This window comes from Euwallacea similis, chromosome 4 (genome assembly GCF_039881205.1).
Source record: "Euwallacea similis isolate ESF13 chromosome 4, ESF131.1, whole genome shotgun sequence".
Lineage (NCBI taxonomy): Eukaryota > Metazoa > Arthropoda > Insecta > Coleoptera > Curculionidae > Euwallacea > Euwallacea similis.
Genome location: NC_089612.1, coordinates 5,672,054 through 5,685,540, shown reverse-complemented (window position 1 = coordinate 5,685,540; position 13,487 = coordinate 5,672,054). Strand labels below are relative to the sequence as shown.

Sequence of the window (13,487 nt, the reverse complement as noted above, 5' to 3'; positions counted from 1 at the left end):
CCCTAAAAAGCGCCCGGGTAAACATTTGAATTATCGCCCCGTAATTTAAGCCCTGTTTACACCTGGTCGTATTTCTTTTTTCAGGAACAAAGCCACAAGTCCTACAGGCCTTTGTGCGTACTCACCTTTAGACTCAACTATTTGTTCGGCCAGTTGGAACCTCTGGGATATCATTTGGTGAATGTACTGCTGCACTCCATCGTCTGCCTAATGTACTTCAGGTGAGCAGTTAATTTTTGCTTTTATTCTATTTCGGAATAACGCCCCACACACGTCTGGGGTTGAAACTAACTAAGAATAACTCGTACCCTTCACTAAGGGGCCGGACGAAGACCTTTCTTGACGTTTTGGGGACAAAAGTTTCCTAAGAAGATGAGTAAGAAAATTAAATAAAGAGTTAACTGAAAGTTTTGGAAGATGAATTTTTAAAGTATACGAAACACCCTGAAATTTCTCTTCTCACTCGCGGTGTCGGGTTTGAATTGAAATTACGAGACATTGAAAATGACTCAAGAAACGCAGTGACTCGACTGGGACGACATAAACCGCTTGTTTTAAGGTTGATTTTAGTTCGCATTTTTTGTTATGGAATTTTCTCCTTGCATTGGAGTCTGAAAATTCAATCAGAACAAGACTAAATCCAGTACAAACAAATCCAACACGTGGTTTTGCAAAATTTCGTCATTTCGCCGTCACAAGGGAACGGCGCTTATTGTCAAGAAGGTTTTGAAAACAAAACAATAACGCTTCGATCGTAAGCGTGATTGATGTCTCTGCATTTCCCCCCGTTTCGCCCGCGAAAAATTATCAAATTTCCACTGAAAACGTATAAAAAATTTGGAAAGGTTTGTGCGGAATTGAAAGTTAATTAAACAGAAACGTAGGGAGCGTTCGTGCGGGATTATGCCAGTTAAAAACAGGTAAGAATTGCACATTTAAAATTCGATTTTATTTGACAATACCGGGAATATCGGATCGTGCACGTTCGGGTCTCCGAAGGCGCCCGATCACCGAGCAGCGTACCTGGACGAAGCTCAAATTAAATCGAACAACTTTGGCTATTCAAAAGAAAAATTTTACGGACTCTTGTGAGACCGGGCAGTTCAGGGTGTGCCACATCGAAAATAAACAATACCTGAAATTCTCCTCAATGGCTGATGGATCATCGTTCCAAAAGGTTGATTTGAGTTAAATTGGTTGGTGTTTGATCATTGAAAAATCACTTAAAATACTTAAAAGATCATCTTATCATTACATTTTCCTCAAAAAATTGCCGTTTTGTGTACTATGTACCTCTAAACATGGAATTAATTAGACATTTTTGCCGAAGATGACTGTGGAACGCCATGATGTTTGAAAACAATTCAACTGTTCAAACAATTGTGAATATTCGTTTACCCGTTTATGCAGCTTGATAAAATATCTCTGGGCCAAGCTAAAAATGATAGTCGAGCTACAATTTCCGGGCCGAACATGAAAAGTACAGTGCCTTTTTTCTTTTATTCAATTTGGGGATACAGCCTCACACACAAGTAGAGGTCAAATTGCACATTATTCTCAGTTAAAGTTAACCAAGAATAACATTAACTCTTTACTAAGGGCTCGGACGAAAATCGTTCTTGATGTTTTGGGTGGAAACATTTTCGTTGAAGAAAGGAGTAGCAAAACGACAATTAACAGTTAACTAAAATGTGTGGGATGTACAATGTGTGAATCACTGAAACTCCTCTTCTCAATCATTGGAAAATTCCAGATTTCTTTGGCAAAAGCAATAAAAGAAAAAATAGACGATCCATCTTAAATGTATAGAAATTGTTGTAAGGTACCTTTTCCGCTGCTAGGCACATGGAGTTATAGTGAGTGCAAGCAAAAGACAATTAGAAGATTGATAAGTGCGAGGGAGACAGGCTACCGCTTCCCCTTCCATCGGGTAGCGTCATTGACTCGTAAGCAAACTCCCTAACGGAGGATGGATTTAGTTCTACGTGATTTTGAAGAACGCACATTACTCGCATATATTCCGTTTTATAATTCAAAATTAAATATAATAATAAATTAAGATATTAATGTAGTCCTATCTCTACAAACACCACGGTGGAAATGGTAATTTTAGAACGTACCAACCGAAAAACAAGCCCTTTTTGCGGCACGATTCCTCCTCGGATTGCGGCGTACTACTTGCAAGTCAACGACGCTAGCCGATCCTTAATGATGGAAGGGGAAACCGTAGCCTGTCTCTCTCGCACCTATGAATCGCCTAATTGTCCTTTTCCTTCACTCACTATAACTCCATGTGCATAGCAACGAACAAGGTACTGCATAAGAATTCATGTTGGCACCGTTGTGCATTAGCACATCAGTCTCCGGTCTAACTAAGAAAAACTAAGGAAAACCATATGGGCCGCAGTGTTGCCATATATATGTGTCAGAAAAAAGACTTATTGAGCTATGAGGTTACATGTTACATTGAGTTGTCCGGAAAGTTCGTGTCGATTTTGAACGAAAATTGAAAAGCACAAGATTTGAATTTTAGCATACATTTATTAAATTATATTTCTGTTCTACATCCTTCATCCTTCGGATAACTTATTAGGTGTACAACTTTGCTTCCGCCGTTTTTTTTCCGAATTTCGCGATTTTATTGTAAAAAACTAATTATACCTTTAGGATCCAAAGTATTGTCCATCGCTGGCCACTACTTTCTCCCATCTTTCGGGCAGCATACGAATCCCGTGTTGAAAAAATTGGACATCTTTTGAAGCGATCCACGATTCTATCCAATTTCTTACTTCTTCATAAGACCGGAAGTGTTGGTCAGCTAGCCCATGTGCCATGGATCGAAACAAGTGATAATCAGAAGGAGCTAGGTCAGGAGAATATGGCGGGTGGGGTAGGACTTCCCATTTCAATGTTTCCAAGTATTTCTTGACCACTTGCGCAACATGGGGTCGAGCATTATCGTGCTGCAAAATCACTTTATCATGTCTCTCGTTGTATTGCAGCCGTTTCTTTTTCAATGCTCGGCTCAAACGCATTAATTGGGTTCGATAAAGAGCACCTGTGATTGTTTCAGTTGGTTGTAACAGCTCATAATATATTACGCCGAGTTGATCCCACCAAATACAGAGCATGATTTTGGAACCATGAATAGACGGTTTGGCCGTCGACGTGGAAGCATGGCCGGGATATCCCCAAGTCTTTTTGCGTTTGGGATTATCGTAATGAACCCATTTCTCGTCCCCAGTCACAATACGATGCAGAAATCCCTTCCGTCTTTGCCTTGCAAGCAACTGTTCACAAGCGAACAGACGCCTGTCAATATCTCTTGGTTTCAACTCGTACGGCACCCAATATCCTTGCTTCTGAATCATTCCCATGTCTTTGAGGCGTTTTGAGATTGTTTGTTGAGTCACTCCCAATGATTGTGCCAATTCTTGTTGACTTTGACACGAGTCTTCGTCAAGTAATGCTTCCAAGTTCGCATCTTGGAAAACCTTCTTTCTTCCACCGCTATGTTGGTCTTCGACGTGAAAATCACCGTTCTTGAAGCGCTGAAACCACTCACGACATGTCCTTTCACTAATAGTGGCTTCCCCATAAGTATCTGAGAGCATTCGATGAGCCTCAGCAGCAGATTTCTTCATATTGAAGCAGAAAAGTAAAACCTCCCGCAAATGACGAGAATTTGGCTCGTACACTGACATTTTCAATTGCGAATAACTTTATGATGAAGACACAAATAGACTAATATTTTTATGAGGTTATGTTAACAGGTGCCCAAGGCTCCTGCATGCCCACATGGGGTTATTTATTTCGATCATTACTTACCGCTACATACATCTATTCAAAAACGGCGGAAGCAAAGTTGTACACCTAATAAAAATTCCAGAATCTCTCAGACCTTTCGGCGAAAAACTTTCCTACGTGATTTTTTACCTTAACAAAAGAGTTGAGGTTTTTTCCATTAAAGCAGTTTTGTAGTTGTCGAAATAGGTGGAAATTACAGGGCGCGAAATCTGGTGGATGGAGTAGAGCATCCCAATCGAGCTCAAACAACTTTTGCCGAATTATCCAAGACACACTAGGCCGCACATTGGCCTAATCAAACACGTCGCCCTTCCGATTCGCTATTTCTGGACATTTTGTTCAATTACCATCTTTAACTGGCCTAATTACAAGCAATGCTTTTCCGAATTTATCGTCTCGTTGTTTGATAAAAGCTCATAACATTCATTTGAGGTGGAGGGCCTGCTCAGGCGTTCGTGATCTTTAAGGTTGAAATCACCAGCTAGGAAACTACTTTCCATAGTTCTTTCAGCTACGGCACCTTCGCCAAGAACGGCGCATGCCTTGCATGCCTTTCGCGTGGCATTTTTGCCGGAAAGGCAAAAAAAAGCATTAAGTGCTGAAATGCACTTTGTTTTCTTCCACATTCAAAGGCGAGCAAATTGACAAAAATTAAGCTGAGTGGGGGCTTAAAGTCAAAGTTCTCAAAAAAAAAACCGAGATCCGCTACTGAAAGAACCAATTTCATCTGTTTTATATATTTTTCGTTAAATCAAAAACGGAAATTTCTCGTTATGCTGAAAATTGCTAAGATGCAAAAGTTGAGTAAGGAAGCAGCTAATTTAGTTAATAATGCTTGCTCCAAACATTGTCAACTTAGGGCATAAAACGGCTCCGTTAACCTTGTTGCAAAGCTGGCGTCTCGGGCCAAAACTAATGGTAATGGAGTGGTGGTGCAGCTGCAGCTGCAAAAAGGAGACAAACTTGGAAATAGACCTCGGAAGTGTTGGAGAAATAGAATTAAAAGCGTATATACGCTGGATTTGAGCCAAGTCTTCGAGGTCGCATATATAGCTCAGAATAAGTGTATGAGAAACCTGATGGTTAAAAGTTGATAATAGAGCCGTTCGCTTTGAGAAATTTTATAAGTCAATCATTTATAGTTCAGCGATGTAAGCTTTTCATAAAAAATCGTTTGCTCATTACAAAAACTAATGAATAATAAATGTGGAATTAAGTTTCCAATTCTTCCACCTTAAAAATCCTCCTGGAGTCTAAAACAAGCAGCACGGAAGGACGTTTGCCGCACCTCGAGCTTGATTACTCTTAAATTCTGTTCTTAACCCTTCAAACACTCATTCCATTACGCCTTCTCTGAAAGAAAATCAAACAAAACAGACCTTTTCCGTGTTAACTTAAGCCATTAAGGTGTTAAAATGATATACCCCCCGTCTTGTTTGACGTATATATTAAGATACAGGCCCCTCCTTGGAACACGCGAATTAAATAGAACGCTATTGGTTTTCTGTGTCTACGAACTGAGAGAAGTAGGTCAGGAGTTGTTTCCGGGAAACTCCCCGGAGTTTCACTGTTGTTATTTCCATTGTAATTGTATACGAGGCCTAGTGTTGGCTATTTTTTTTACTGAAGCAAAGTAACTTTTATGAACTAACTCCGGAAGTCCCCGAACAAAATCCGAAACAGACAGATGTAGTAAGGAAAGTTCGAAACTTCTTTACGTTACATGTTCCTGGGCCATTAGGGACCATGTCTGGAAGCTTTTTAGTTTTGAGATTTATTGACATCTGCCTTACATCTCCTGCAACTGACCGAATTGCAGCTTGAAAAGTCATGAAATATGTAGGTTAAATATTGAGGTAAATATTTAGGTCTTCGGTTAGCGCTGCAAACTTAACCTTGCCTAACCAAATTACCCACTCCTTTTGTTTGAGTTTCTCCATTCAGCCCGAGATTCAAATCAGTGCTGTGGTAATAAGGCATTATCCAACTTTACAGGAAACTTTCCGGAAATTCCATTAAAAAGATTTCCTAGAGCACACATCTCGGAGGGAAGACAGTTCCCTTTGAAAGCTACGCCTACAGTCCTAATAGGTTTTCGGCCTTCCAAATATCCGTCAAAGTAAGGGGTAAAATTTCATTTAATTCTTCAAAAGCGAAATGAAAAATCTCTCTCGTGAATGGCCCAAGGATCTTTTAAAAAATTTTTGTAATTAACTGTTCGGAAGTTTTTTGTTTGCTCAGTGAAGGCAAGAAGAAAAATCTGTCCCCCAAAGAAGGGTCCAATAAGGCAATCCCTTTTTCTATAGAAAAATTGGAGGAGAGGGTAATAAGGAGTTGTAAGTCGATTTATTGAAGAGGTCCTTTCATTCAAGGCGCAAGGAAAAGATAAAAATTCATTGTTGTATTTTATCGTCTCTAGCTTGATAGTCAACGTTTGCTATAATGGGCGGAACAGCAACAAAACAAAGGCCCCGCTGATCATTATCTTATTGCCAGGATAAAATTTACGGCTCGAGGAACACCAAAAAAAGAAAATCCCTCCGTTTTTTTCTAATTAAAGTTTCTCAAACTTCTATTGTGTTAACTTTGAAGAAGTTAAGCAAACTTAATTATAAAAATGTTACCGAGGCAAACAAAGCGATTCAATTTGAATGAAATTGAGTTGGAAGAATAATTTGATTGAAATAATTCGATTTAGAGCTTAAAGATTTCTAGTTGAGGTTTATGAATAAATTGAAATCGGATATAAGGGTTTTTGCGCCACAAACCTCGCAAATATTCAGTGGTAAACATATAATCAGGCAGCCGCCTCTTGATTCGCCCCCGATCGAAAGACAGGGCTTTCGGCAGAAAATCGAACCTTAAAAATATAATTTTCACATAGAAGTCAGCAACAACGAAAAAATTCAGCACCGAACGAGGTTAAAAATCTTGGAGAACAATAATCCTATCACTGAGAATTGTAAAAATTCGCAGAAGGTCTAAGAAATGGAATAAAATCAATTGAAGTAAAAGTTATTATTTCCTTGTTTTGACCTGACAGATGGGTGTTAGGAAACTCACCCACTGTACAGGTTTAAAATGCATCAGATAGGATCTACACATACATAATGCCTTTCACAAATTCCGGAACAATAAAATATTTCAGGAATGGCTTTAGCGAAAATTAACAAATTTTCTGCAGGGAGGCCCAATCCAACAATGATAACGGCACTGTTGACAAGTTCACCAAAGTTAACTCCAATAAACAACAGCAAACTTGACAACATTGCCGTTATCATCCCTGAGTCAGGCATGACAAATAACTTCCTCGTAAATATCGCAATTTTCCTTGAAGCCCGATTCTGGGTGTAGGTTTACACGGCCTGCAAGGCAGCTTGATGACGAATGTTCTTCTATTTTTTGAAGTTTTGAGATAATTGCTGTCACATCACATCTGGGGAAGTAACGAGGCTGTCCTTCACCATTTTGACATGAAACTTCAATCGCATCTGTAGGGAATTTGAAATAAATCTAAGTGTCTGGAATGTCTGCGATGGAATATTAAATACTTTGTTTGCCACCTCCAAAAATTCCTTGTAAAGGGCCAAATTATTGCCATGGCTGCAACTTTAACTGATGCTAGTAAATTTTCATAAAAATGGTCCCCAAAAGTAGCTTTTCTTTCGCGAGGGTGAGATGGGGCCAGTTTGCGGTTTTTACATCTACGAGAATGCGGAGTTAATCAGCGGACCACCGCTAATAAATTAATCGAAATGCGTTCGAAAACACCCCCTCATGGCTCCCACAACAGCACCAAGAGGTGAGATCTTCAAGGGTTGTTGACTGCAAGGGGGTGTTGCCCCTGCATCAGTTGTTGTTGATTTGGTTAAATTGTTTTCTTAGTAATCATAGAACTCACCGAAATATGTAAGTTTTGTGTGCCATGACGGACGAATACCGCAGAGGAGACGGTAATAATTACGACCTCTGGCAAGCAAAGCTCGAAAATTGGGTCGATAATAGAGCGGGCGCATAAGACCGCTGAAGCAGTCAACCTGAAAAAGATTTCACGTCTATTTACAAGGACTTCGTTTTAAAATCGTTACAGAATCCAATTCCTTTGCAATTTTAAAATGAGAAACAGCGAAAAAAGTAGGACTGAACTGAAAATAAACACACGAAAAATATTATACACACAGTGTCCATTTCTGGAGCCCAACCATAGGGATCTTGGCGTCCTTAAAAGATACAGGGTCGCTTAAATTGGGTCAAATCGCGCAATTGGAAGTTTAAAATTTTTTTTAAACTTCGTTGACTTTAGAACGTATTCGGAAAAAACTGAAATGTTGGAAAAACCATTTTATTTTTTCCTTACTTTATTTGGCGAAGTAATTTAAAATGATTGACACTTCATCACTGCATCTTTTCCTCTTTCACAACGTGGCGTGTTTATGTTTAAGTTTAAGTTTGAGAGCAGGCACTTCTACGGCGCTTAGCCAGCACCACTTGACTTTAAAGTTGCTCTTTCCTCGCTTTGTCTTGTTATTCACATAAAATACTCGTTCTTCTAGATTTTTTTTCACCATGTACATTGTTGTTGAACACCAATGAACCTTGGCGATAGTTAGAAAGATTTTTGTGTATAAAATAGTGTCTCTGAGGCTACATACTCAGGACGGTCTGAATATGAATATTCAGTCTATGGTTCGTTTTTGACGGCCCATTTTGTACATTCCAAATCCCAGCAAACACCTTCGGAGCACATTTTACATATCTGCTTTCCGTACATTTGAGTTAACCATTAATTTCCATTTTTCTAATCATTTTTCCAAGAATGGTTTGCCACCAGGATGTCAAAAAAGGTTTTCAACCGAACCCTCGGTAAAGAAGGAATGTTATTTTCATAGAGTTTTAACTGAGAACAGTGTGAAATTCAATCCCTATTTGTATATCAGGCATTATTCCCAAACAAAATAAAAGAAAAAATGAACAATTCGCCACGAACGTATAGAACCTATATCAGTGATTTAGTGTATACTGTGCGATGTAAGAGTTCTCTATAATAACGAATAAGTTAAGAATAAGAAATAGAACTAAGAGGAGCATAAGCAGGAAAAAAATTCAAACAGTGAGGCACATCAATGGTATACTGCATATTGAGCATTTTGAACAGCGGCAGGCAATTCGATACTATACAGTGTATCAATTTCAAAACTTTGGATTGCCTATAACTCTGAAGATTAAATTTTTTTTTAAACGTTTGAAAACCATTTCGGCAGTATGGAGAGAGAACTAGTTTAATAATGGTTGCAAGTTTCTACGTGTACCTCTAAAAGGGATAGCTCTCAAATTTTAAATTGCAACACCTATCATGTGATACCTCATTTTAAAGGTATTTGTAAACTGCGTATAAAAAAACTAGTTTCAACAAAAGAAAATCAATTTTTGAGAAATTACTGCATTTTTAATACAGAAATATCACATTAAAAAAAAATCCGCAAAAACAATTCAAAACGTTCACTGCATTTTTCTAAATAGAAAAATAGTCAGAACTCAAATTCCCTCACTTTTTCAAATGTTTCAGACGTAATGGATTGACATGCTTCGATAATTCGAAGCTGTAAATCTTACTAATTGGCTGGCTTGATTTCGTAAACGACTGATTTGATGTGGCTTCAAAAAAAAATGAGGGGTGTTAAATCCAGTGATCGCGGTGGCCACTCTATTTCTCCTCTGTGATCAATCCATCTTCCTGGATAATTGGTCTTATTTGTAGAGTATAATACGATGGAGCACCATCCAGTTGAAGATGTAAAATATTTTCATTTAATTACAAGTCGTTATGGAGTTGGAGTACCTACCTCTCTTACCAGCACACGTAGAAATTTACAACCTCTATTAAACCGGTTTCCCCTCTATTCTGTCTAAACGGTTTTTCAATGTTCTAAAAAAAATTCTATCTTCGGAGTTATAAGAAATCCAAAGTTCGAAAGTAACACACTATACAAATATCCAAGATCCATGTGCAGTTGCTTTGCACCGAGACCTATCGATCTCTAGATCCGCCACTGGCGAAATGATTAAAAATTTCTGGGTTCATTAATTTGACCAAATGAAGCTACACATTTTTTCCCCAAACTTGTTATTCGGCAAATTTAATAAACAAAGCCCCTGGCTAAACAATGTTATAATGAACACGCTCCCCATATAAATCAAAATTCGAAAAACGTTTCGCTTTGTTTCACTGGACCTACATTTTCTATATTAAAATGTGTAATTATTGCAAATATGATTGTTTGCGCATACGGGCATATTGCCGTAATATTTCAGTTGGAAATGTTAAGCTTTTCGGTACACACTGCTTTGATATATCATATATTTGGATTCGAAGTGTTTAATCGTAATATATGGCATATTTTTTGTCCGGCTATTTCGCAATGTATTATTGTACCAATTGAAATATAATTTGATATATACAGGATTAGTAAAAAGGTCACGTTCCTCAAATGTAAATATGGGAATCACACGATTACATATTTCAAATCAATTACAAGTTCGTAGAACGATTTATTTTGATCTTTATGACACTTTTCTACTTTATCTGCTGTATTTCTGGAACTTTTTCTCCATTAATTTTCAAGGGGTTTGTAATTTTGGACTTGTTAGATCTCCTAGCTCGTAGTCCATTACTCCTCTGATCAGTTCATTTTTATTTTTCGTGGCTCCTTCAGAAATGCCTCGGCAAAATTTTCTTTGATGATTTCAGTCATTGTCCCGTAATTCAGGTCCCTTGAGATCATATCATTGCTGACGTCCCAAAAGGCATGGAGGCTCCTTGCCTAAAGCCTCTTTGTCGCATCGAAAGGCTAAAAATTAGGAAAGCCCTGTGCACTGAACCGGCGTAAATTCCCTTAACTTGCTAACGTTGAGGGATGAGGGAATGACAGATTAATAATCTCCCATGCTTTCGTGAATAATCAGAATTAAAATGTTAATCAATCTCATAGTTTTGAGTCATTTTCCTTCACCCAAAGATATCAAATTGCAAAATTACGAAAGAGGTTTTACACTTTTTGAGATAATCCGCGTAGCGCCTTTAAATCTAATTAATCTCTGTCAAGGGCTTCCTAAGCTGAAGGGGCTTAGATCTCAATTAATTATTTTTCCGAAAGGCCGCCCTAATTAGGAATAAAACGTCCGTGTCTATTAGAGCGGGGAAATAGCGAAAAGTCAAAGGCCCTATTCTAGGAAAGGGCTTTGTTTGTGACCGTCACATTTATTGGTACTTTTCTGTTATAACTTGTGAACCTGATATGTGCTAATTATCGAGTTCACTGGAAATTTCGGGCCACTAATTTGGAAATTCGCGTTTAATCCAAATCTGTTGCAAATTAGCGCAATAATATAATTTCCGTGATAATAATACCGTTTCATTTTTAATCCATACATGATGCTAACTGCTCGGCATTAGGGTAAAACATAACATTATTTTCGAGGGAAATAGTCCCCTCGACCTGAATGCAATGTTGTGCCCATCTATCTTGGGCAAAAATGAAATTGCGACAGAGAAGAATTCTTGGTCTTCAAGATGTTACCCGCTAACCACATTAAAAGGATATTTATTTAACATAATACAGAAGAGAAAATGTCTCATAACGACATTCTAATGTCTTTAATATTTCCCCCGCGTAACTACCCTCAACTCGATAAATCTTTCCGGGTTGTCGAGCCGAGGGGATGTAATCAGATTTATTTGTTTTAAATGAAATATATTTTCGCAGGATGTGCTCCATGTTCCTGCCGGATTTGGCAAGTTTTGTTGCCGCCATGCTCTTCGCTGTCCATCCCATTCACACTGAGGCTGTAAGTAACCAGAATCACCTTAAACACAATCCACTAATGAAAAAACACTTGTAGCTTGGGGTTGTATTTTAGCCTATGGCATTAACAAGGGGAGCGCAAAGTATATTCGAGAAATTTTAATTGCACCGTGAGGCATAAAGGGGTTTTAGAGACTTTTCCAAAGGATTTGGCGACACTTTAACAGGGGAGAAATTTAAATGTTCGAAATGAACTTTAGTTATTTCAAGAGGGGTTTATAGACGGTATTGATTTAGTTGGGTGGAGGACGTTTAAACTAGATAAAAATAAAAATTGCTGACTGTAGCAACTCCCAGTAAATGGTCCAGGTAATATGGCGGTACGAGTTCTAATTTCAGTTGACTAAAAATTTCTCCGTCGCACCTTAATTTTCGGCGATATTCCGGAGTTTTTAAACCCCGAAATGCCACCAATTTTCCATCTGCCATAACCCAGGGTGTTCTGAGTTTATTTAAATACTTAAGGGACTATAGGGCTTATTTGTAGTCTCCAGAGCTAAAATTCGTAATGGTTTTTTCACATTTAAGTTTTATCATTTCATTGTGTGATAATTTCATGCGAATGCAAGAGTTAATTAATTACTGTATATGTGAACTAACGCTCTTGTCCGTTCATATCTACAATTAACAAAAAGCTGTTAAGCATTTCGTCTCACAGTGACGCTTGTGGAATAATTCGATGCTGAAGTTAGAATAACGTAGAATATATTTACAATCCACTAAATCAAAACTATAATACTGAGTTAAAACTATTATTTTCTAAAATAATTAGAATTTTGTTTATTAAAATTCGCAACTACCACCACTGTGTCACTGTTGCACCCTTGCGGAAACTACACCTGGATCACATACACAGCCATCCATCATATCCGTATAGCCATCCTTGTCTCCTTCCATCGCTAAGACAAAGACGAAAATTTAGTACCCTGCTTCTGTTCCTCTGGAACAGATGGGACGCAACTGACCGATGAACTGAAACTTGGTCAAAATACAGTCGCCGACGGTCAAGATTTTTATTTATAAAATATTGCATTTAAGGCTCTATTCTAATTTTTGACGAAGTTTTCGCAAATTATAGTGAGAGCGAGCTCTAATTTTCCTGAGAATGAAAAGTTTTTAATATTTCTGAACTCATTAGTATGAAGTCATCAGGGCTGTTTGTGTATTTCTAACTTAATGGAATCCAGACACGTTACTTTTAAAATTTTATTAAAGCTACAAAATGCACTTTAAGAGGTCTCTTGATTACACCTGTGAAAGTTTCCGAGCTAAAAAAATAATTCAACAACTTCTCCATTCGAGCTTACTTAAAGGAAAGTATTTTCACATAAAAATAAGACGAAACGTATATTTCACTGACGGCATTAAACATGTCGCTCGATAAATTTTTCCTCGTTTACGGGAAAGAATTCCACTTGTGTATATCTTTTTTGAAAATTATTTTCTGCTTTAGGTAACTGGCGTAGTCGGCAGAGCGGAAACCCTCTCGTCCGTGTTCTTTCTTGCCGCCTTCCTGTTCTATTCAAAGGCGACGAAAAATAAGAAATGTACAGGTAAGCGGTATTTGCAAATCAATACTTTAATATTCGCTTAAACCGTTTTGTGCGGATAAACTGGATATAAATCTTTCGGGGTTAATGTAGAAGAAAATCCGGGAAACGTACATTTAAGCGGCGTATCAATCAAATTATTTTCAGAGTGGAAGCACCTGACCTTGTCGGTGGTGTCCATAGCCACTGCCATGCTGTGCAAGGAGCAAGGAATCACTGTTGCAGGAGTTTGTGCTACATATGAACTTTTCGTCATTCAAAAGGTAGC

General features: G+C 38.1%; 1 protein-coding gene across 2 annotated transcripts in view; it reads left to right on the top strand.

Annotated features, from left to right (window-relative positions):
* Nucleotides 1–13,487, top strand: part of LOC136408524 (protein O-mannosyl-transferase Tmtc3-like) — a 32,232-nt gene that overhangs the window by 13,282 nt on the left and 5,463 nt on the right. For both annotated transcript variants that reach the window (XM_066389558.1, XM_066389557.1), the window contains exons 2-5: nucleotides 85–221; nucleotides 11,571–11,652; nucleotides 13,123–13,222; nucleotides 13,367–13,482. In XM_066389558.1, coding sequence (XP_066245655.1) covers nucleotides 85–221; nucleotides 11,571–11,652; nucleotides 13,123–13,222; nucleotides 13,367–13,482 — 435 coding nt within the window. The remainder of the gene's footprint in view (nucleotides 1–84; nucleotides 222–11,570; nucleotides 11,653–13,122; nucleotides 13,223–13,366; nucleotides 13,483–13,487) is intronic.